Consider the following 22,986-nt stretch of genomic DNA (forward strand, 5'->3'; position numbering starts at 1 on the left):
AAGACTATATTTGAAAAAAAATCTTTTTTTTTTGGTTTATAAAAATCCTCTTAATGGGTATTTGACATTTACTTTTTTAAATTTAGATTCTCATAGGGTTTTTTTTGTGCCCTTTGTGTTCCTCTGGCTTTACATTGTGGGGATGATTGAGGACATATAGACACATTTCATTATTGGGCTTATTAGTGCTGATGGAGTTTTAGCTTTTTTTACTGTATTATGTTATACTTAATGTGCCTGTACTGTACATATGACGTTTTTACAAAATTAAGCATCTATATTTTAGACTGACCATTGTTTTCCCTGAGGAAGATTTGTTCAAAATCAAAATGCATTGGGATTTATTCGCAAAGCTGCCTTGAATAAAATTGCCTATGTATCAATAATTGATGGTGGTCTTTATGTAACATTAAGCTACCTATCAAGCCAACTGTTTGCATCTTAGTAGTCTTTTTATTGATGCTCAATAAAGTAATTTGTAATTTTTTTATATAATTTGTATTTATTCCATTTCTATTCACATTTGGTGTTAGTCAGCTCTTAGGGTAACGTGTTAAAGCTGCATGGGGATATTCATATAATCATCTTATTTTATGGGGTTTCTGCTTTCAGAAACTATATACTGTTTTGGGGGTTTAAATAATCTTTAGGCACAAAAAGTGCACGTGCAAAAATAAAAAATGGCTAGAGCAGTGTTAACTTTCATATTTTCTAAACTAGGCAAAATATCAGGATGGCTTAGCAGCATAAAATTTAAAGCCCTGATGCACTGCTGCAGCTAAAAAACCTGACAATTCCAGGTAAGAGGGCACTTGTGACATTCTCTCCTGCTTGAGGATGAAGAATTGTGAAAGCTGAATATTTTTTTTCTTTTTTGGTACATTTGGCAGGCAAGGGAAGGAAACTAAAGACCAATTCCAGCTTTTTTTTTCTAAAAAAGAGTTTGTCAAGTTTTTGTGTCTGTCTATGACCCTGTTATTGTGATTTTTCCCTTACTTCCTCTTCTATGCCCATACAAGAAACAGGATGTGCAATTGTCAGTGGGTCAGGAATGCATACATTTCAATACAAACATTGTCAGATGTCCTTCCTGACTGTGAAGTGAAGTGAAATCTCCCAAGTAGGGATACAGATGGCCCCAGCTCTATCCAAAACTAAGCACAAAATGTTGATTGGAGTTAGGTCTTAATTTCAGAATCGCTGAGCTTTGATGGACAGTGCTTGAGTCCAGTTACCTCACAGATCTACAGATACCCTCTGCTGACTAATTTTGACAAATGAGAGGTTTCAAAAATATAAATAACCAGAGCCACAAACGTGCATAAAGTTTGTCTGTATTTCATGTAGAAGACTTTGCATGTAACCAGCCATATTAAGAAAGCAAATACATATTCCATCAGAAACGTTGGGAAAACTCATCAGATTTTGTTGCTATATATTTTTTTTTTTTTATTATTACCACAGCTGCCTAAATAAAGGCATTGTATTTTCCTGGAAATTATGTAATTGCATTTTTGAATATTTTATACAGTAATGTATTTTGGATAAGCACATACCTCCAATATCAGGTCTGAGCTTGTTGTCATAACCTTTGAGAAGTCCATTTAAAATAGATGTTACATCATTATCAAGGAATTTGCGTGTGAGTAACCATGTTTTATTAGATGGTGCGTCCTCATAGTCCTCATCTTCTTTCTGTAAAGAACTTTAACAAAAATGTAGAAAATATAAAAATTAGATATTTATGTAATTTAATAAAAATAAAAAATGATAATTTTCTATGTAAACCTTATAATAATTAAATGAGTATGTATTCCTCGGTTGCTATTTTCTGTAAATGAAATATCTTCTCTTTAATCAGAAAGGGATCTATTTATATAAAAAAATGCTTTGCAAATGTTTCAATATTTTTGCAAGCTTAATGAATAATACCTGTAATGTGTGTAATAGTTTCTTTGTTGTCTTTCGCTTGGCGAATATAACTTTCATTTCTAAGAGAAAAATAGCCATAAGAACATTGGACTATGAGAGTAATCATTCACCAATACAGGAAAGAGCTGAACACAACAACTCTTGACCAGGAGAGGAAATAATATGAGAGAGACCTCACCACTCTGTGCAGTGTATAAAGAATCCTGTGCACATGCCTGAATGAATGGGTGTTCACCTAAACAAACCTACAGCTGCACCGTGAAATGAAACATTTCTCCTCCTGGTTGTTAGGGAGCTGTCACCCACCAATGTCCTAACAACCAGTGAGCAAAAAAATTATTTATCAAAAAATAATTAATTAGGATTTACAAAACATATATATATATATATATATATATATATATATATATATATATATATATATATATATATATATATATATATTTGTACATTTTGTAGGTAAAATTAATAACTCCTAAACATGCACCGTATATTCCAGCGGACAACAGCCAGTGACGTCACTGGCACATGCCCTCTGAAGGAACAGCATACCAGTGCCATTCCTTCAGCACTCTGTGCAGTGCCCGGGGGTTCCCGAGCACATGTGCGGTAGTGATATCATCATGGATCCGGAAGTCGGAAGAAGAACGGGTGAAGATGGAACCCCTGTCAGTGGTGACAGGGCATCACCGGAGGGATCCATTCTAAAGGTAAGTGTAACATAATGTGCTAATAGATCCCAGATCTCTCCATAAAGAGTACCTGTCACTGCCTATTGCTGTCACAAGGGATGTTTACATAAAAAATGAAAGAAACTGTTTAAAAAAATGAAAACAAATAAAACACACGCATACGCTTGCACGCATACGTAGACAGCCATCACACCACACATGTGAGCTATTGTCGCAAATGTCAGAGCGAGAGCAATAATTCTAGCACCAGACTTCCTCTGTAATGCTAAAATGGTAACATTTAAAGGCTTTTAAAGCGTAGCCTATGACAAGCTAGTTTGTCACCATTCCATAAGTGTGCGCAATTTTAAAGTGTGACATGTTAGGTATCTATTTACCTGGCGTATCACCATCTTTTATAGTTTAGCCAAAAATTGGGTATTATACTGTGTGTGCATTAAATTCATTAAAGTGTGTTTTTTCCCAAATAATTGCATTCGAAAAACTGCTGAACAAATACCATATAACATAAAAAACTGCAATACCCACCATTTTACTCTCTAGGTTCTAAGTAATTTTCTAACAAAAAATAATTTTTAGTTGTAAACAAAGCGTCAGAAAAAGGCCTGGTCTTCAAGTGGATATAGAATATATACATCTATTAACAAATAATAATACAAACGACGGTGAAACTTCCTCATTCACAATATTATATAGTGAAATTGTGTTCAAAATAAATGAGTGTAGTAATGGAAACCTCCACTTGATTATCCACCTTGCAAATGTCTTCACAGGTAAGTATGAATGATGGCGAGAACCTCCAAACCGCTCATCCACCCACCATGGACTCATACACCAAAAAGTATAGTGAAAGAATCATTAACGTGATGATGTGTTACAACAGTCCAAATTATCAACAATAAAAAGTTCCCAATATTAGTACTCTTATCACCATGCAGCGAGCTTCTTAATTTTAAACACCATGTGCTCGCCTCCACCAGCTGAATCATCTGCTATATGTATTAGGTCTGTGTGTGCTTTCCCTCACATGGGGTTTAACAAGGTTTTTCTCCAAATATATCAAATTGGATCTAGCTCTCTGTATATCAAGCTTTTCGGGCTGTCACACTCTACCAATGCACAGCCTTTAGATTTGGTGGCTTTATTGTTTTCCTTTTTTCTGGGTTTTTTTCCCTTATTATCACCTTGTCTTCATTAATATATTGACAAACATAGCAAAGGTCAAATTTCTCCTCCATAAGATCTACGTATGGCCAGCTGGAATCTCCTCAAAAATCCCAATATTCTCCTCAGAACTTCAGCAGTAGAGATGGGCCGAACACCCCCCTATTCGGTTTGCACCAGAACTTCCGAACGAGAAAAAGTTTTGACCCGAACGGCGAACCCTATTAAAGACTTTGGGATCTGAACTTGAAAAATCTATTTTGAGGGCTTATATGCAAATAATTGGCCATAAAAAGGGGATGGGGGTCTGGGTACTCTGCACTGGGGAACATGTACCAATGCAATTTTTTTTTTAAAAAGATAATTTATAAAGGAGCAATGATTTTAATGATGCTTAAAGTGCAACAATAAAAATGAAAAATTCCTTTGAATATAGTGCCTGGGGATCACCATAGTCTGCCTGTGAAGTGGTGCATCTGTAGCATGTATAAAACATGCTGCAGCAAAAATAACACTACTAAAGAAAAAAATCAATGAAATTACACTTAAATTACTGGAAATACAATACTCATTCCGATAATATTTTTTTTTTTTAAACGGTGCGGGGTCCCTCCCTAGTCCATACCAGGCCCTGATGTTACAAGGGGGGACTGTGCCACCAGGTAATGTTGCCAGGTGGCTCCACCCCTTACATATATACAGTAAGAACTGTCAAGCAGCAAGCCAGGCATTTAGCGGTTCGACTTAATTAACGGCAGAGCAATTTTTTTCAGGTCCGGGGGGGCAACGGTGGTGGCAGCTTTATGATTGATGATGGATCTATATCAGGGGACACTCCTTTTTTTTCCACTTTAGCCCTGGAAGCATTTACCTCCTTCTTGACCAGAGTATTTTTTGTGATTAGGCACTGCATCGCTCTAGCTGACAATTGCGCGGTCATGCGACATTGTACCCAAACAAAATTGACGTCCTTTTTTTCCCACAAATAGAGCTTTCTTTTGGTGGTATTTGATCACTTCTGCGTTTTTTATTTTTTGCGCTATAAACTATAAACTAAGCTATAATTTTTACTTTTTGCCATAATAAATATCCCCCAAAAATATATAAAAAACTAATTTCTTCCACAGTTTAGGCTGATATGTATTTTTCTACATATTTTTGGTAAAAAAATCGCAATAAGTGCATGATTGGTTTGCGCAAAAGTTATAGTGTCTACAAAATAGGTTTTTACCAGTAATGGCGGCGATCTGCGATTTTTATCGGGACTGCCACATTATGGCGGACAGATCAGACACTTTTGACACTATTTTGGGACCAATGACATTTATACAGCGATCAGAGATACAAATAGCCACTGATTTCTGTATAAATGACACTGGCAAGGAAGGGGTTAAACACTAGGGGGCAATCAAGGGGTTAAGTGTGTTCCCTGGATGTGTTCTAACTGTAGGGGGATGGACTCACTACAACATGACAGAGATCACTGCTCCCGATCACTGGGAGCAGTAGATCCCTGTCATGTTGCAAGGCAGAACATTCAAATGCCTTGTTTACATAGGTATCTCCCCCTTCTGCCTCTCCTCGCTGCAATCGCGTGCTGCCGGTGAACATTGAGTTTGCAGGACCCGCGGGCAAGTTTAAAAAGGAACGTACGGGTACTCCCCTTTTGCCTGCCCGTGCCATTCTGCCGACATAAATTGGCGTGCGGTGGTCGGCAAGTGGCTAATAATGGAATTGGCAAAAACTGTCTGTATTTTTATTACTTTTTTGGTCACACAGGGGGCTGAGATTTGGGGAGCACCTTGTTAAAAGGGGCTTCCAGATTACAATAAGCCTCCTGCTTGCAGACCCCCACAACTACTGACCAGGGCTGTGGGGATGAGGCCCCCACCCCAAAGCACCCATCCCCACTCACTCGCCCCCCCTTTTCTGGCCTGCCAGGCTGCCTACTCAGATAAGTTTCTAGTATGGATTCTGGGGGGGGACACTCCATGTTTTTTTTTTAAATTTTGGCATGGAGCTCCCCTTAAAATCCATACCAGACCTGAAAAGCCTGGTATGGACTAGGGGTGACCCCACGCCATTCTTTTCAAACTTTTTTATTGCCGGCTTACCGGCCTGCTCCTTAACAACCAGGTGTTTACTGCACCCTGATTGGGCAATTCTTTGCCCAATGAGGGCTTAGAATTCACTGTGCAGTGTGCAAACACCCATCGAAAGCCCTGAAAATTTAGGTGTTCGCTAAACAGATGAACAAGTGATTCACAGCTCAGGCGGTGGAAGGCAGATAAGTGCTCAAAAACATAAAATAATTCAGGAATCCAGGCCTGAGGCAGAGAGCACAGGACAGGACTTATCTCATTGAGATAAGTCACACTCTAATGCCCTGTACACACGGTCGGACTTTGTTCGGACATTCCGACAACAAAATCCATGGATTTTTTCCAACGGATGTTGGCTCAAACTTGTCTTGCATACACAGGGTCACACAAAGTTGTCGGAAAATCCGATTGTTCTAAACGTAAACGTGACGTAAAACACATACGTCTGGACTATAAACGGGGCAGTGGCCAATAGCTTTCATCTCTTTATTTATTCTGAGCATGCGTGGCACTTTGTCCGTCGGATTTGTGTACACACGATCTGAATTTCCGACAATGGATTTTGTTGTCGGAAAATTTTATATCCTGCTCTCAAACTTTGTGTGTCGGAAAATCCGATGGAAAATGTGTGATGGAGCCTACACATGGTCGGAATTTCCGACAACAAGGTCCTATCACACATTTTCCGTCGGAAAATCCGACCGTGTGTACGGGGCATAAGGCTGGCCATACATCATACAATTTTCTTATTACATTTCCTTTAGATCAGAGGCACATGAGCGGAGCTCTCCAAGATGGTTGCTAAAGCCGAGAGCTCCGTCCCAAACTGTCCGAATCTCCACCACCACAGTGCCCACACCCTCAGATCAGGCCGCAATCCAGTGCAGGAGGTAGGGGATACCACTCTGCACTGACAAATGACCAGGAGTGCAGATCGCAGAGCCCTCTCTCGGCCGCTGCCGGGGGTGAGGGGACAGGCCGCAAAATCCAAGATGTGCCCGGGCCTTCTGTCCCCACACGAGGCATGGTGTCTACAGATCAGACAGGGATTATGGGGGATGCCACGGAGCTGCCTGGCACTCAGGACTCTTGTGAGTACCCCCTCTGTGGTGGAGACTCTCCTGCTTCCACAGAGTCTCTGATATACTGCAGTATGGAGGACTTAAAACTCTCACAGCCTCACAGCCCAACCCCCCCCAAAGCTAGCTGCTCATGCTCTAGCTCCAGACTGCGTTGATTCTATTTTTGGCAAATTCTCAGAAATGTTGGACCCAGGGCTGATCAGAATTGCAACCCAGATTACCACTGATATTAAGGCTGATCTTCTGGGTTTTGGCTCCCATGTAGAACATGTGGAAAATAAACTGGAAGCCACAGTGACACTGACAAACCTAAATACTGCCTGCATCCAGTCGTTGCAGGATCAACTTGACTCTGCGATGGCCAAAATTGATGACCTGGAGAACCGTTCCAGGCTTTATAATTTCAGGATCAGAGGACTCCCGGAATCCATCAAGGACACTCCTGCTAGAAATCATGCGTTTTTATGGGATCTCCTGCCTAACATACCTGAACATCAGTTAGAGGTAGATAGTTCCCATAGGGCTCTGCAGCCCCCATGCTCGGATGGTTAGCCCCGGGACATAATTGTGAAGCAGCATTACTACTAATTAAAGGAAACTGTGATGAAATGTTCCTGAGACTCTCCTTTGCTGGCTATTCAGGGCCATGCTGTTCAAATTTTTGCTGACCTGTCCCCCTATACCATTCAACAGCGATGGGCTCTCAAATCCTTATTGCTGGTGCTTTCAAAAAAAGGGGTGAAATACCATTGGGCGTTCTCGTTTTAACTGCTCTTCACTATGCAGAATAAGCCTTACACTTTCTCGTCTTTTGCAGAGGGAGAAGGTCTACTTCTTAAGCTGGGAGTAATTGATAGAGGGCCTTCTTCTTCACCGCCACGCTCAGGGGTGCATTCAGCTAACCATCCCCTTCCTCCATGCCCTATCTCACCTCTGTGGCAAGAGGCTGAATCCCGATGTACTAGAGACTCTCCACCACCCTGAACTGCCTCCCTGATCGTTAGGCATTTTGATCTGTGATGATCCAATGTGGGACTACATTCCTTGTATTTTTTATTTTTTGACCTGCATTGGGGAACCAGAGTCCCCCTACTTTGCATTTTAACAGTTTTCAAATGTTTTTCTATGTTTCTACATTTTTCATTGTTTCTAAGGGGATCATGGGGTAGCCATTGTTAGGCTCTGGTGTTTCCATGGGGATTGTTTGGGGGCCTGTGGTCTGGGTCTTCTGTGGCATCAGAAAGCTTTCTGGCTGCCAGGGACCCGGCCTGCTGGGCCTCCCAATGTATCACAAGCATGGTAGTGAGAGTTCTATTTTCTGGAATTTTCTTAGCTTCATTCTGGTGGTAGCAATGGCCGGCTTGGGGAGGCTTGTGTCCCCACCTGTCCCAATGGAATGCGCATATTGGTTCGGGTCGTGGTCCACCTTTTTGTTGGCCTTTTTGTTGCTCACTCCTCACTTACTACTCTTTTTTGATCTTTTGTGTTTCTCTTTTCTATCTGTCTTGTTCACTCTTTTCTTGTTCTCTTAGGTTTGGTCCAGAGTCGGTTCTTTTGTCTATTGCCAGAGATTCTGGAGTCTGGGGTGGCCTCTCAGATACTATGCTTGGTCCTGTTAGTGGTGTGGTAAGCAGTGGTCTACTAGTTGGGCGCCCCTCCCCGCTGATCTGCAATCATGGCCCCTGTTAATCCTTTGGTGCTATGGGTCTTTAGTCATAACACTCAGGGACTTTACTCTCCATTGTACAACATGGCTAATATCACAGTTATTCCTAAACCTGGTAAGGATCCCGGTGATGTTGGGAATTACAGGCCCATTTCCTTAATTAACAAGAACCTAAAGCTCCTGACCAAAATCTTAGCTAACCGTTTGGCCTCTTTCTTTGCCTCTTATGTTCATAAGGATCAGGTGGGCTTAATTCCTGGAAGGCAGGGGGCCTGACCAGATTCACCAGGATATTAATATCGTCTCTGCTTCGGTCTGGATGGGGGTCCCCCTCAGGAAAGATTTTTATTGTCCTTAGATTTACAGAAGGCCTTTGATTCGGTCTCCTGGACCTATATGTTTAAGGTCTTGTCTGGGCATCCGCCCCCTGGTTTCTTTCAACCCTGCAAGCTCTGTATTCTGCCCCGCAAGCCCAAGTGCGCCTACAAGGCCAGTTTTCTTCCCCCATCACTAAATAACAATGTACAAGGCAGGGCTGCCCCTTGTCCCCTTTAATTTTCACAATCGCCATAGAGACCCTAACAGTGGCCATCCAGACCGACCTAGACCCGATCAGGGGGTTCATTGAGGGGAACGAGAACATAAATACGTACTGTTTGCAGATTATTTGTTGTTATTCCTGACCTCCCCCTTGACTTTAACTCCCAAGGTATTTGTATTGCTTCAGGACTTTGGCAAGGAATCACGGTTAGAAGTCAATTTGGCTAAATCTATGGCACTAAATGTTTCAGTCCCTGCAGATCTGGTTGATCGCCTTAGAGACTGTTTCCCTTTCATTTGGAATCCCACTCATATACCGTATTTAGCGGTACAATTGACAGCTGATATAGACTCTCTATGTAAATACAATTACCCTTCCCTGTTTTGTGAATTGGAAGCAGACCTTCAGCAGTGATCCCTTCATAATATATCCTGGCTGGGCAGAATTCATACAGTTAAAATTGCACTATTACTGAGAATTCTCTATTTCTTTAGGTCCTTGCCTATTCCCATTCCCCGTTCGGTGCTGGCTCGCTTTTAGGCCAAGGTAGTACGATATATATGGGGTAATAAAGGGCACTGATTTCAAAGAAAATTCTAATTTATCCCAAGACTCAGGGAGGGCTGGGGTTGCCTGACCTGTTTCGGTATTACCAGGCAGCTCATCTTACGCAATTTTCAGCAGTATACTCTCGATACGTCAAACCAGATTAGGTACATATGGAGATGATGGCAACTCCTGGCTTTACATTGGACTACCTTTTTATGGAGCTCTCCTAAGCTCCATCCCCCTATTTCAACGCCTACGCTTTCTCATTCGGTGGCATTGTGGGATAAGCTCTGCTCAAACTGTGACCAGGTCTCTTCTTTCCGCCCATTAGCTCATTTGTTTAATAACCTGGATTTCCCTCCAGGGCAGGATATTAGGGCCTTTAAGTGGTGGCTGGACAAAGGACTATATATAATTGGACAGTTTATCACACATAGGGGACCGTTTATGCTCCGTCACGATACGGTGGTCCTTGGTATGCCTCCGTTGAAGCGCTTTTGTTTTTTTCCAAATTTCGCACTTCCTACAATCCCTTTGGCCGGTCAAACCAGACCACTACCTGGTGACTCCGTATCAGACATGGTGTACACAGGATGCGATTAGCATGGTGGGATCTCCCTTGTCTATGGGCTACTACTGGGCTCCCCTCCTAGACTCCCTTATATGGTGGACTGGGACACTGATTTGGGAGAGGAACTGGACACGGAGGTATGGCACACTTGTTTCCTAAGATCATACAGGAGTATCCAGAATGTCACCTTGACAGAGGGAAATTTAAAGGTACTCACCGGTTGGTACTTGGTGCCAACTCGATTGGCTGAAATGTACCTCTCTGTATCGCCTTTGTGTTTTCGAGGCTGTCAGATGTTGGGGACAATCTGCCATATTTGGTGGGTGGTATTTCAAAAACGTTAGCTCATCAAGGTTCTATTGCAAGGTATAAAGCAAAGTAGTTATCGCACTGTAAATACTGGTTTACCAGGATATGTTGCAGAAAAGTAGGTACTGACAAAAACGACAGAAACAACAAAAAATGAACAGTAAACAGCTCAAAATAGAACAGATATGAACGTCAGCAGTGTGCAATTCTTAAGAAATGCTAACTGAACTAGAGGGGAAGTTCAGAAACTGAAAGGATGAGCAGGAAGCCGGACCAGACTTGTAACTGTTGCTTATCAATTACCGGGCAGGGGATTCGCATTTGTATATAGCTTTGCTGTACCCCCGGTGCTGCTCAAAATGAAAGAGGTTTGGTTTTCCTCGCAGGTCAGGGGTGTGTTGCAGGGGTTCTGGGATGATACCCCATGAGTGAAGCAGAATCATACCGCCTTCAATGGTATATATGGCATGATGGTTTCCATTGTAGGTGGCCAGTATAGTGGCCAGGTGGCTCCACTTGTATGTAATCTAATGGTTGGACAGGGCTTCCGTTACTGTCTTGAGTTGCCGTCTCATTTGTAAGGTAAATTGCGAGAGATCCGCAAACATTTGAATATCTGAGTACGGTGCTGGAAGGGTGGCTATTTCCCTAGCTTTCAGGAGGATTTGTTCCTTGGCCTGATAGAAATGGATCCGCAGGAGGACATCTCTGGGGATCGACTTTCCTAGGCGGCGTGGTTTGGGGACCCTGTGGATACGGTCAATGGTGAGCTCTATCGGGGACAATTCTGGCAGTAAGGTGGAAAACATGGTGCTAGCATATTTACGCAATTCCATGGGTGGAACAGACTCAGGTACGCCTCTGATTTTAATGTTATTGCAGCGAGAGCGGACCTTGAGGTCCGCCAGCTTTGCTTTGATCCACATAGATTCATCTTTTTGATCTGCATATGCATCAACCAAGTCATTCACCGTTACAGTACATTCCTCCATTTTGTCTTCCATATATTGCACTCGACCATCCATATGTTTAATTTCCAGGGAGAACTTATGGATCAGGGAGGATAGGTTTGACATAAGGGAGGATTGCAGTGACATTAGCATATCCTTCATTATGGTATCTAGTACTGGTTGCCCTGATGTTGGGAATGCAGCTATGGATGATTGCAATGAAGATATTGCATTGTCATTGTGCAGGCCTGTACTCACTGTGTCTGCGGCCTGGCAAGAGGGATCCATCCTCACTCCGGATTTCACAGGGCTCTGGGAGACTGGAGAGGCAGGAGGGGAGTCATGGGGAGAAGAGGAATCCTGCTCTCATTTCCCATGGATGGCCATCCGGGAGGTCTGTATATGTCTCCGTGTATCTCCCTTCAGCTCTGGCGGCGCCATTTTGGTTTCGTTCCAGCGCCCGATCCGGCTGGAAGAATATGGCCGTGAGTTTTTTTGGGCCCCATTCCTGGCCCTGTTTGCGGGACATCTGTGCTGCAGGTGCCGTGGGAGTGTGTCAGCAATCCGGGTGGTTCGATGGGGCCGTTATCCTGCCTGTTAGCTGTGCTTGTCTGGTCGGCTGTGGAGAGCTCCAGGCTCAAGCAGCCATTCTCGTGCACGCGCAAGCCATGCACCCCCATATTTGGAGGGAATGCCCTATGATCCATGGGTTTTGGAACAGCATCTTTGCCCTGATACGGAGACTAACAAGACAGACAGGTCCTCAGATTCCATGTATAGCGTGCCTTAACTCCCCTGTGCCTGGTCTAACTAAAAGCTTACAATGTTTGATATTCTTTATTTTGTTAGGGGCTAAGATGACTCTTGCCAAGTCCTGGAAACAACCTAATGTATCCCTGAAGCAGGCTAGGGATAAAGTTACCTAGATCATGTTTCATGCGATATTGTTGGCATCCTGGAGGACACAGTCCAAGAATTTTGAAAAGATTTGGGAGCCATGGGCTGTTTGGGAGCCATTTGGTTTTGGGGATTATATTATTCCCTCTGACTCTGGTCTGAACCATTTCTCTTTACTCTATGCTTTTTCTTTTGTTGTCCTTATTCTTTCTTCAGATTTTTCTCCATCGTATTGTTGACTACCCAGGAGTCTGATGATCTAGCACTCCACATATCCAGCTTGTTGATCTTGGGATGTTCGTCAATGGGATACTTCTCTCACTGGTGCATCAGGTGATGGATCATTGAACCCTGCTTAATCTGAGGATTACCGCGATTGTTGTGAGTCAGGTGAAGTGGGCATTAATGTATTAAGCATTGCATTTGTGTTTTATTTCTAAATGTGTTCAGCTGATGGTGGTACTTTTCTATTGACGCTTTTTTTACTTCTTGTAAAATCTTTAATACATATTTTGAAAGTAAATTTCCATTAGTTCTACCTTTAACTATGTAGTGCAAGGGCCTGCATGATTGCATAAAATTGTTTGTTTGACCTTATATTAAATGGCTTTGGTAAATCTAAAGGAACGTTGTACAAGAAAATTATATAATGTGTGGCCAGCCTTAGTCACATTCTACAGCTCTGGGTAGGTATTTAGGATTTGTTTTTTTCTACACTAGGATTGCTTATTACAGTGATAATCACTGTATAAGCTATCATTATCACACTGTGAAAGTGTGAATGGCATCCACTCATGTGCCATTGTGTACAACTGTAATAGCTGCAATTGGCCACAGCTATCGCATGGTACAGGCCCGCTGTGATTGATCGTGTACCATGTGATCACTGTGACCAATCACAGAGATTATCACATTAGTACACAATGGCTACGAATGAAAGCCATTGTTTACGATTGACATGTGATTGATGTGATTGGTCACAGTGGTACTGATCATATGGTACCAGGGCCACGCACTGTCCTGCTACAAGGATCTGTGATCTGCTGTGTCCCAAGGACACAGCAGGGGCACAGATCGCTCCACTGCTTGGCCCCTAGGGTGTGCACAAGGCAGGTGAGTGGTAGGAAGGCATATGATGTTCACCTGGGATAATAGAGCTTCCACCTGGCCTATTGTAATAATACAGGAGCACTGCTATCCCGAGTCAATGTCCTCCCACTTGTGCCTGGCTAAATGTGGCGGCTGCATCAGCGTTAATTGTTTAGAACTTCTTCCCTTTATTTTCTAGTGGTGATTCTGTCAATAATACACTTCCTGCCTTAGGGTGACAGTATCTGTTTGGGAGCAATGTTGTAGCACAGAAAGTGTTTTAGGACGAAAGAACACTTCTCCCTCTCCTCTTTCAATAATATAAGTGGGTGCACTGTAGTCCACAGAGGTATAGAGCACACGATGTTACAGCTCTTTTGGCAGGATAATAAGGTATTTCTTTGCTTTTATCGAACCAAACTATTTTTTATGGTATATAAAACAGACCAAAACAGTACAACAAGAGATGTTTACTGTTAGGATCCACATATACCTAAAAACCTTTCTGCTTTGCTCTCAGCTGCCACTCAGAATTAAATGGTTATTCTCCAACTGTAATTTTCCATAGAAGATCTAAACGCACTTGGTAATTACCTAACACAGACAGTCTGTATATCAGGCAAAAAAGACCCAAAGCATTCCCATATCTTCCAGTTAGAAGATATTCAGGTAGTGAATATTTAAATTCATACTTACTTTATTTATTGCATAGAATATACAAGTGTTCAATGTTCTAGTATTTTACAATGCCGGCAATAGAAAATTCTGAAAAAAATGGCATAGGGTCCCCCAGTCTATACCAGGCCCTTCAGCATCAACCCCCCATGTTGATGGGGGGTTGATGCTTTACCCCAAAGCACCTTGTTGTCACATTAATGGGGACAAAAGCCTTGTCCTCACAACCCTGGCAGGTGGTTGTGGGGGTCTGCAGATGGGGGGCTTCTTGGAATCTGGCCCCCCCATGTGAATGAGTATGGGGTACACATTCCCAAAAATGTGTAAAAAGTGAATAGAGACAGTAAATTCGTTTTTGACAATTCCTTTATTAAAAAAAAAAAATGCCCCCCGATGTAGATTCATCTCATGCCGCCCACAGCACTGCCGAACCCAAAAAAGAAAAACGGCCTCAATGAACACTTTCTGCAGACTGCCTGCTCCTCCATATGACACTTCTTATATAGCTAAGGGGCAGAGTCACACGATGATTTCAGAGGGTGACCCCACCCATTTGTGACCCCAAAGCATCCTCTCCATGTAGAAGGCATGTGGACTGGTACAGTTCAGGAGGGGGGCGCTCTCCCATCCCACCTTTTCCTGCAACCTGCCAGGATGCGTGCTCAGGTAAGGGTCTGGTATGGATTTTGGGGGACCCCTACGCCATTTTTTAAAATAAATTTGGTGCAGGGTGCCCCTTAATGTCCATAGCAGACCTGAAGGGCCTGGTATGGATTTTGGGGGGACCCCCACACACTTTTTTTTTAATTTGGGTGTGGGGTTCCCCTTAATATCCATACCAGACCCAAAGGAACTGGTAGTGGACTGGGGGGACCCATGCCATTTTTTCAATGATTTTTATCTATATTTCCGGGACCCAACAATACATTACAGCCAACAATAAAATTACATTTTCTCCTTTAGAAATTTATTTTGCTGTGGAATTGTTCTAAACATGGGGAAAATGTGCTACTTTACAGGCATACTAAGGACACCCACCAGGCACGATATTTAAAGGAATATTTCATTTTTATTCTTTCACTTTAAGCATTATTAAAATCACTGCTCCCGAAAAAACGGCAGTTTTTAAAACTTTTTTTGCATTGATACATGTCCCCTAGGGCAGGACCCGGGTCCCCAAACACTTTTTATGGCAATAACTTGCATATAAGCCTTTAAAATAGAGCACTTTGAGTTTTCATGTTAGTGTCCTATAGACTTTAACAGCGTTCTGCGGCTTTCAAATTTGCTGCAAACACTGCATATTGTTCGCTGTTCAGCGAACGGGTGAACACCCGATGTTCTAGAACAGGGATATGCAATTAGCGGACCTCCAGCTGTTGCAAAACTACAAGTCCCATCATGCCTCTGCCTCTGGGTGTCAAGCTTGTGGCTGTCAGAGTCTTGCTATGCCTCATGGGACTTGTAGTTCTGCAACAGCTGGAGGTCCGCTAATTGCATATCCCTGTTCTAGACCAACTTATGTTTGACTGGAACATCGGGCTGATCCCTAGTAGTAGACTACTATAAAGTTTAGATTTCTCACTTACTGGGCTGAACCTCTGTTTTTTTTTTCTGCCTTCAAGAATGTTATTTCTTAGTGGGTTCTAATGCACTCTGCTGGGAAAAGAACAATGTAGAATTTGCTTTGCTTTATGCGTGATTGTGAGTGAGCTTAGGATTCATGTTAAGATATTATATAATTTTAACAATAAAGCAATTTAACCTGCCAGAACCAAAACAATCAGTTAGGTATTTTAAGTGCATGTCTGGATAATAAGAACAATATTGCACTTTAGTTGAGTTAAGGGAAAGTTAACTGGCATATATTAGAAACATACAATTATTTAATAAATATAGGGTGAAAGAGAGCACACAGCCGCCTTAGTGTGATAACGTTTATTATTAAAAAACCTTGTATATCTGTTACAGATTCCAGTTCACCACCCAGTGGATATACAAGGGAGCTGCAACACCTAGATCAAGAGAACTGTTATGCACCGTAAACACGGTCAGATTTTCCAACAGAAAATGTTCGATGGGAGCTTGTTGTCAGAAATTCCGACCGTGTGTAGGCTCCATCGGACATTTTCCATCGGAATTTCCCTCACACAAAATGTGAGATCTGGATCTCAAATTTTCCAACAACAAAATCTGTTGTCGTAAATTCTGATTGTGTGTACACAATTCCGACGCACAAAGTTTCATGCATGCTTGGAATCAAGCAGAAGAGCCGCACTGGCTATTGAACTTCATTTTTCTTGGCTCGTCCTACATGTTGTACGTCACCGCGTTTTTGACGTTTGGAATTTACAACGATATTTGTGTGATCCTGTGTATGCAAGACAATATTGAGCCAACATCCGTCGAAAAAAATCCATGGATTTTGTTGTCGGAATGTCGGATTGTGTGTACGGGGCATTAAACACAGATTGGTTTCCATTTAAGAAGCAGTGGCAGCCCGACCAAAAAATGTTAAAAAAATGTAAACATGGCCCTTTAAAAAAAAAAGAAAAAAAAAGTCCTTAAGTGCACTATGGGAAGCGCCACGTCAGTGCAATCACGAGGTTTGGAGGGTGCTTTGTTCTCAGTTCCTGTGGGCTACAAAAAGATGGCCGCCGTGAGGACTAATCCCCTTGTGTTCAGTGGAGAACACTGACTCCCTTCTCCACTGAATACATGGAGAAAGCCAGGAACTAGCTGGGGAGAGTCACAGACGCGGCTTGAAGGAGGGCTGCCTGTGCTCCCGGGGACACTGATGTGAGGTTGGACCCTGCTGCTCCACTGGGGACACAGATGCAAGAAGGGGCTCCGCTGGGGACACAGATGTATGGAGGGGCTCCGCTGGGGACACAGATGTATGGAGGGGCTCTGCTGGGGACACATATGTAAGGAGGGGCTCCACTGGGGACACTGATGTAAGGAGGGACTCCGCTGGGGACACAGATGTAAGGAGGGGCTCCGCTGGGGACACAGATGTATGGAGGGGCTCCGCTGGGGACACAGATGTATGGAGGGGCTCCGCTGGGGACACAGATGTAAGGAGGGGCTCCACTGGGGACACACATGTAAGGAGGGACTCCACTGGGGACACAGATGTATGGAGGGGCTCCGCTGGGGACACAGATGTAAGGAGGGGCTCTGCTGGGGACACAGATGTAAGGAGGAGCTCTGCTGGGGACATAGATGTAAGGAGGAGCTCCGCTGACAGGGACACAGATGTAAGGAGGGACTCCACTGACGGGGACACAGATGTAAGGAGGGACTCTGTTGGGGGCACCTGATGTAAGGAGGGACTCCGCTGGGTGCAATTGATGTAAGGAGGGACTCTGCTGGGGCACCTGATGTAAGGAGGGACTCCGCTGGGGGCACCTGATGTAAGGACGGACTCCGCTGGGGGCACCTGATGTAAGGAGGGACTCCGCTGGGGGCACCTGATGTAAGCACGGACTCCGCTGGGGACACCTGATGGCATCTGGTGACAGGCGACATGGCAAGTGACACGCTCAGGGCTCCCACTGATTCTGCATTATGGTGAGTTAAATGATTTCATTTTATATTACAATGTAATAATAGAAATAATGTGCTGCAATCAATAACAACCATGGTGCCGGGATGATTGAAGTGCTAACACCAGGTGTTTGGAGTATCTTTATCTGCTGATTGTTAAACTTTCTAGAATACACATATTTCTATTGTTGTGTAGCATCTGGGCCTGCTGTCCCTCCCTCCCTCTCCCCCTCCCTCTCCCTCCATCCCTCATTTTTCTCAGATGCTAACCACAGCACCTTAGAGCCATGCCCACTATTTTGCTGAAACCATGCCCATTTTCACCAAGTGGGAGGGGTCAAAATGGAATTGTGGGGTCTGGCACCCCCCCTCCTAAAACTTCACCAGCCGCCACTGGTAAGAAGTGTCTGTGAGACTTGCACTGATTGGAAATATTTTTTTTTATACAAATATTAATACCTGCCAAAAGGCCGAGTTAAAGGCCTAACACTTCTTTGGGCTGCTATGTAATCAATTATTCAAGCAAAAAAAAAAAATGAAAACACTCTCAGTAAACTCCTAATGTTAAAGTGGGCATTACAGGACAGAAATACTGGAACTGTCATAGCTGACTTGCATTTAAGGATGCAATTCTGAGGGTATCTGTAACTTTGCTTGATTGCATATCTAATCATTGACCTAGAAAAAATTAAGCCAGGAGTTACTATTTCACTGGTTTCAGATTGGCTCTAGGTCAGAGATTTAGCCTTAGAACTTGGTCCTTTAAAAACGGTAATGGTAGCTTCCCATATTTTTATCGTAACAGGTTCTCTTCATTGCATGAGATACAAATTGTTACAAATTCTATTTTTTTCCTTCACCAATTGCAGCCCCATATATTGAACCACTATTAAACTTTTCAACTCACGCATGTGCCATAACCATTGGCAGTGCATGCCACAGCTTTCACACTCACTTCAGCATTTTTCTTCTAGATACTCTCAAGGTGTGTGCCCCCAACTATGAATATCTTGATGCATGCTACTTGAAATCTGTCATTTTGTCTTTATAACTTGAATATCTTCATCTTGGTTCAAAATTGGTGACCAATTGTTTAAGGACACGTTAAAAACATGTCCATGATTTTGCGGTTGTGACTACAAATGAGGGAATCATTTTTCAGGAGTGGTTATAAATGGGCATGGTCAGTAGGGTGTCCCTGGATTTCATTTAGAAAATCAGATAACCTTAATATAGGATGAAGATAAAGTCTGTGGTAGCAAGGTAGTTACATAAGACACAGCCAACAGTGTATAAACAGGTGCTTTTAAGTTCCAGATACAATGTTCCTTCTGTCTCTGCATATCTTAAAACCTCAGCTGAAAGCAAAATTATATCTGTTTCTGTCAGGTTGTTTAAGATAATTCTTCCTTTGGACAATTTGTTAAATGCACCCAAAAGCCAATTTCTGAAAAATGGATGAAAGTTTTCATGAAACTATGCAAATTTAGATGAGCTATGCCCATTCAAACTAATTGGTTTCCATGTTTGATTTGAAGGGCAGCTGACATTGCCAATTGTAGTTTTGCTTGAGGTATATTAAATCACCAACATGAGAACTATTATTTACCTATAATCATCACTGTTGTTGTCAAACCAGAATGCAGTGTAGATTGCAGTAATCTACTCCACTCAGTGTACAGTATATATCCATAACAATTTGGAATTTTGTGTTAAATTAAATTAAAATTTTTGACAGTTCTTAAAGTAATGAAAAGGAAAGTAAGGACCGTACAGTGTGAGTATGAAGTAACAGAGCCACAAGTAGGTGGCTGCTGTACAATATCAAAAAAACTATGCCCATACACACAGGGTAAAAATCTATAGGGGACCCAGCCAGGACAGTGTGGACACAAGGAGAGGAAACACACAGAACTAATGAAGAGGGGCAACCTAGGAAAATTCCAACAGTTACATAGTATCTCAGTAGTAGTACAAAAACTATTGGGAATGTGTGCAGTGTACACTGTGTCTCTTTAAGCCACAGCCAATATTTAACCCTGTATAGAAACTTGTTGCTGTGGTGTCCTGTTTGCCAGATTATATCTTATCCGGGCAATGCCCCTTTATGAAAGTCTAAAGTTTGTGGTATGTTATTGCAGTCACTAACATCAATGTCGCGGGTTAATCTTGCAGTCCCTGACACTAATGGAGGTTATTATTGCAGAAATTAGTTTACAGCACTACAATTTACTTATTAATATTCATTTTCTTAATTTCAGTATAATTTCAGTAGATATTTTGTTTTATATATATATGATGTATGATGTATGTGTGGAGCACTGCGTAAATTGACGGCACTATATGGGTAGTTGGACTGGTGTCTTTATTCAACCTTACTAACTATGTAACTATGTATATCTGCCAGTCTCATTTTCTCAGAATTTTTTGGCATAAGATGCTTTTAAGGTTGCCTATACCTCTGCTCTAAAAATTTCAAAAGTAAGCACACTGGTCCACTGTTTGACTTTTTTTTACTTTAACCACTTGACCACTGGAAAGTTTTACCCCCTTCATGATAGGCAATTTTTGCAAAACTGTACGCAAATTAAATATTTATATTTTTTTTCACACAAATAGAGATATCTCTTGGTGGTATTTGATCACCACTTTTTTTTTGCTATATAAATGAAAAATGACAGAAATGTAAAAAAAAACAAAGACAAAATTTTCTTCTTTCTGTTACATAACATAACCTAATTTAGGCCAAAAAGTATCCTGCTACATGTCTTTGGTAAAAAAAAAAAACAATAAGTGTATATTAACCACTGCAGCCCCGGAAGGATTCACCCCCTTAATGACCAGGCAATTTTTTGTGATACAGCACTGTGTCGCTTTAACTGACAATTACGCGGTCATGCAACGCTGTACCCAAACAAAATTGACGTAATTTTTTACCCACAAATAGAGCTTTCGTTTTGTGGTATTTGATCACCTCTGCCGTTTTTTTTATTTTTTGCGCTAAAAAAAGAGCAACAATTTTGAAAAAAAACTTTATTTTTTTACTTGCGGCTATAATACATTTCCAAAATAAATAAATTAAAAAAAAAGTATTCATCAATTTAGGCCGATATATATTCTTCTGCATATCTTTGGGAAAAAAAATCGCAATAGGCATATATTGATTGGTTTGCGCAAAAGTTATCACGTCTACAAACTACAGGATAGATTTAGGGACTTTTTTTTTAATTGTTTTTGCTAGTAATGGCAGCGATCTGTGATTTTTAGTGGGACTGCGACATTGTGGTGGACAAGTCTGACCCTAAATGGGGACATTACTGATCAATGTAAAAATGACACTGGCAGGGAAGGGGTTAACACCAGGGGGTGATCAAGGGGTTAAGTGTGTTCCCTCAGCGTCTTCTAACTGTAGGGTTGATGGGCTTACTGGAACATGACAGAGATCGCTATTCCCAATCACTGGGAACAGTAGATCTCTGTCATGTCACTAGGAAGAACAGGGAAATGCCTTGTTTACAGTTCCCCATTCTGCCTGTGTACAAGACAATCGCATACCACCGGCGTGCCACCGGCGGACATCAAGTCCACGGGACCCGCGGGCCCGCTCCCATGGCGTGCGCCGGGCGTGTGCACGCTTTTTCTATCCTCCTTGTATGGACAAACATACAGGTGCATCAGTTCATGCAGGAGAGCCGACCTGCCGCAGTATATCTGTGTGAGCAGGTCGGCAAGTGGTTAATTGGTTTGTGTTAAAGTTTTAGCGCATACAAACTATGGTATATGCTGTATATCTGAAAATTGATCAATCTGATGTACTGATGGCCTCATTTCTTGAGGCCTTAAAATTGCCAGGACAGGGGGGGCCTGGAGGTGGAGTCTAGCGGGACAGACATGGAAAGCTAGAGCTCCGCTCCGCTGAGGGATAAAGCCACCTTCATAAGGGACATAGCAGGGCAAAAAGGTATCCTTCAGCACCCCCTTGTACCAGGGAACAGGCAGATATAATTTTAAGCCACCATAATGGTGTTGGGAGGAAACCGTGGCAAGTCAAAAATTCATCTCACAAAGGACATACAGGGGTGCACTGCAGCTAAAACGATGGCGGCTCCCTCCTCATTCACTGCCTCAGTGCGTTCCCACAGGCAAAAAGCAACCCAGCTAATCTCCCCTGCTGATTCAGAAACTGAACTAACTCCTTCACATAATCCTTTACAAATATCGACAGCATCCCCAGCACTTCTGCATCAGTTTGAGAAAATGCTTCACAAGGCATTAAAGCAGACCTCTGAACAGATAACTAGCAGCCTCACCAAAGAGATCAAAGAGCTAGGTAACCGCACTGCTGCTTTGGAGCTAAAAATAGATGAAATAGAACTGAATACACAAGACAATATGACTGAAATACAGAATTTAAAAGAAGAGAATTTATTACTCCAATCTAAATTATAGGACTATGAAAATAGGGCCAGGAGATCCAATTTGCGCATAAGAGGAATTCCAGAAACGGTGACAGACCTACAGTCTACAATTACAGCGTTATTTCAAGAACTTCAACCATTCATCCCTATCGAACGTCTGGAATTAGACAGAGTCCACCGAGCCCTCACAGCGAAGAAAACAGACGGTCCCCCAAGAGACATAGTTGTAAAATTCCACTATTACCATTCAAAGGAGCAAATTATGACTGTGGCCAGAGATAAAAAAGATTTAATCTTTCAAGGTTACATGTACCAGGTGTTTGCGGATCTATCCCAGCTTACTATTGCCAAAAGACGCTCAATGAAACCCCAATTACTGGAACTCCAATGCCACAATATTGTATACCAATGGGGATTCCCCTTCTCCATCAAATTCACTTTTCAAGGCAAGAGATACACCTCTAGAACAGCTGAAGAGCTGCAACAGACCCTAATAAACCTTCACCTGATGCATGAAATAATCTACACTTCCCCACAGCGCAGAAGAGCAGCTCCATCTCCACCAACAAGCAACACACCCCAAAATACAAAGAATAGTGGGAACCATCATTCTCACAAAAGAATAAGATATGCCCCCACTCCTTTGGATCAAGAAGATTTCATGGATTGAAAACATTAACTCATAGTGATTTCAGTCAATTTAACGTATAAGAGATAAATATATCCTGGTTGAACATATGAATCCGTAGGAATTTTACTTATTTTCACAACCAGCGACAATGCCTTCTTTTCAAATTCTC

At 42.3% G+C, this 22,986-nt stretch overlaps 1 protein-coding gene across 2 annotated transcripts in view; it reads right to left on the reverse strand.

The window, feature by feature from the left end:
• Positions 1-22,986, reverse strand: part of GABRG2 (gamma-aminobutyric acid type A receptor subunit gamma2) — a 364,630-nt gene that overhangs the window by 240,955 nt on the left and 100,689 nt on the right. For both annotated transcript variants that reach the window (XM_073620838.1, XM_073620837.1), the window contains exon 2: positions 1,557-1,705. In XM_073620838.1, the coding sequence (XP_073476939.1) occupies positions 1,557-1,705 (149 nt within the window). The remainder of the gene's footprint in view (positions 1-1,556; positions 1,706-22,986) is intronic.

The sequence above is a fragment of the Aquarana catesbeiana genome, linkage group LG03 (assembly GCF_042186555.1).
Source record: "Aquarana catesbeiana isolate 2022-GZ linkage group LG03, ASM4218655v1, whole genome shotgun sequence".
NCBI lineage: Eukaryota > Metazoa > Chordata > Amphibia > Anura > Ranidae > Aquarana > Aquarana catesbeiana.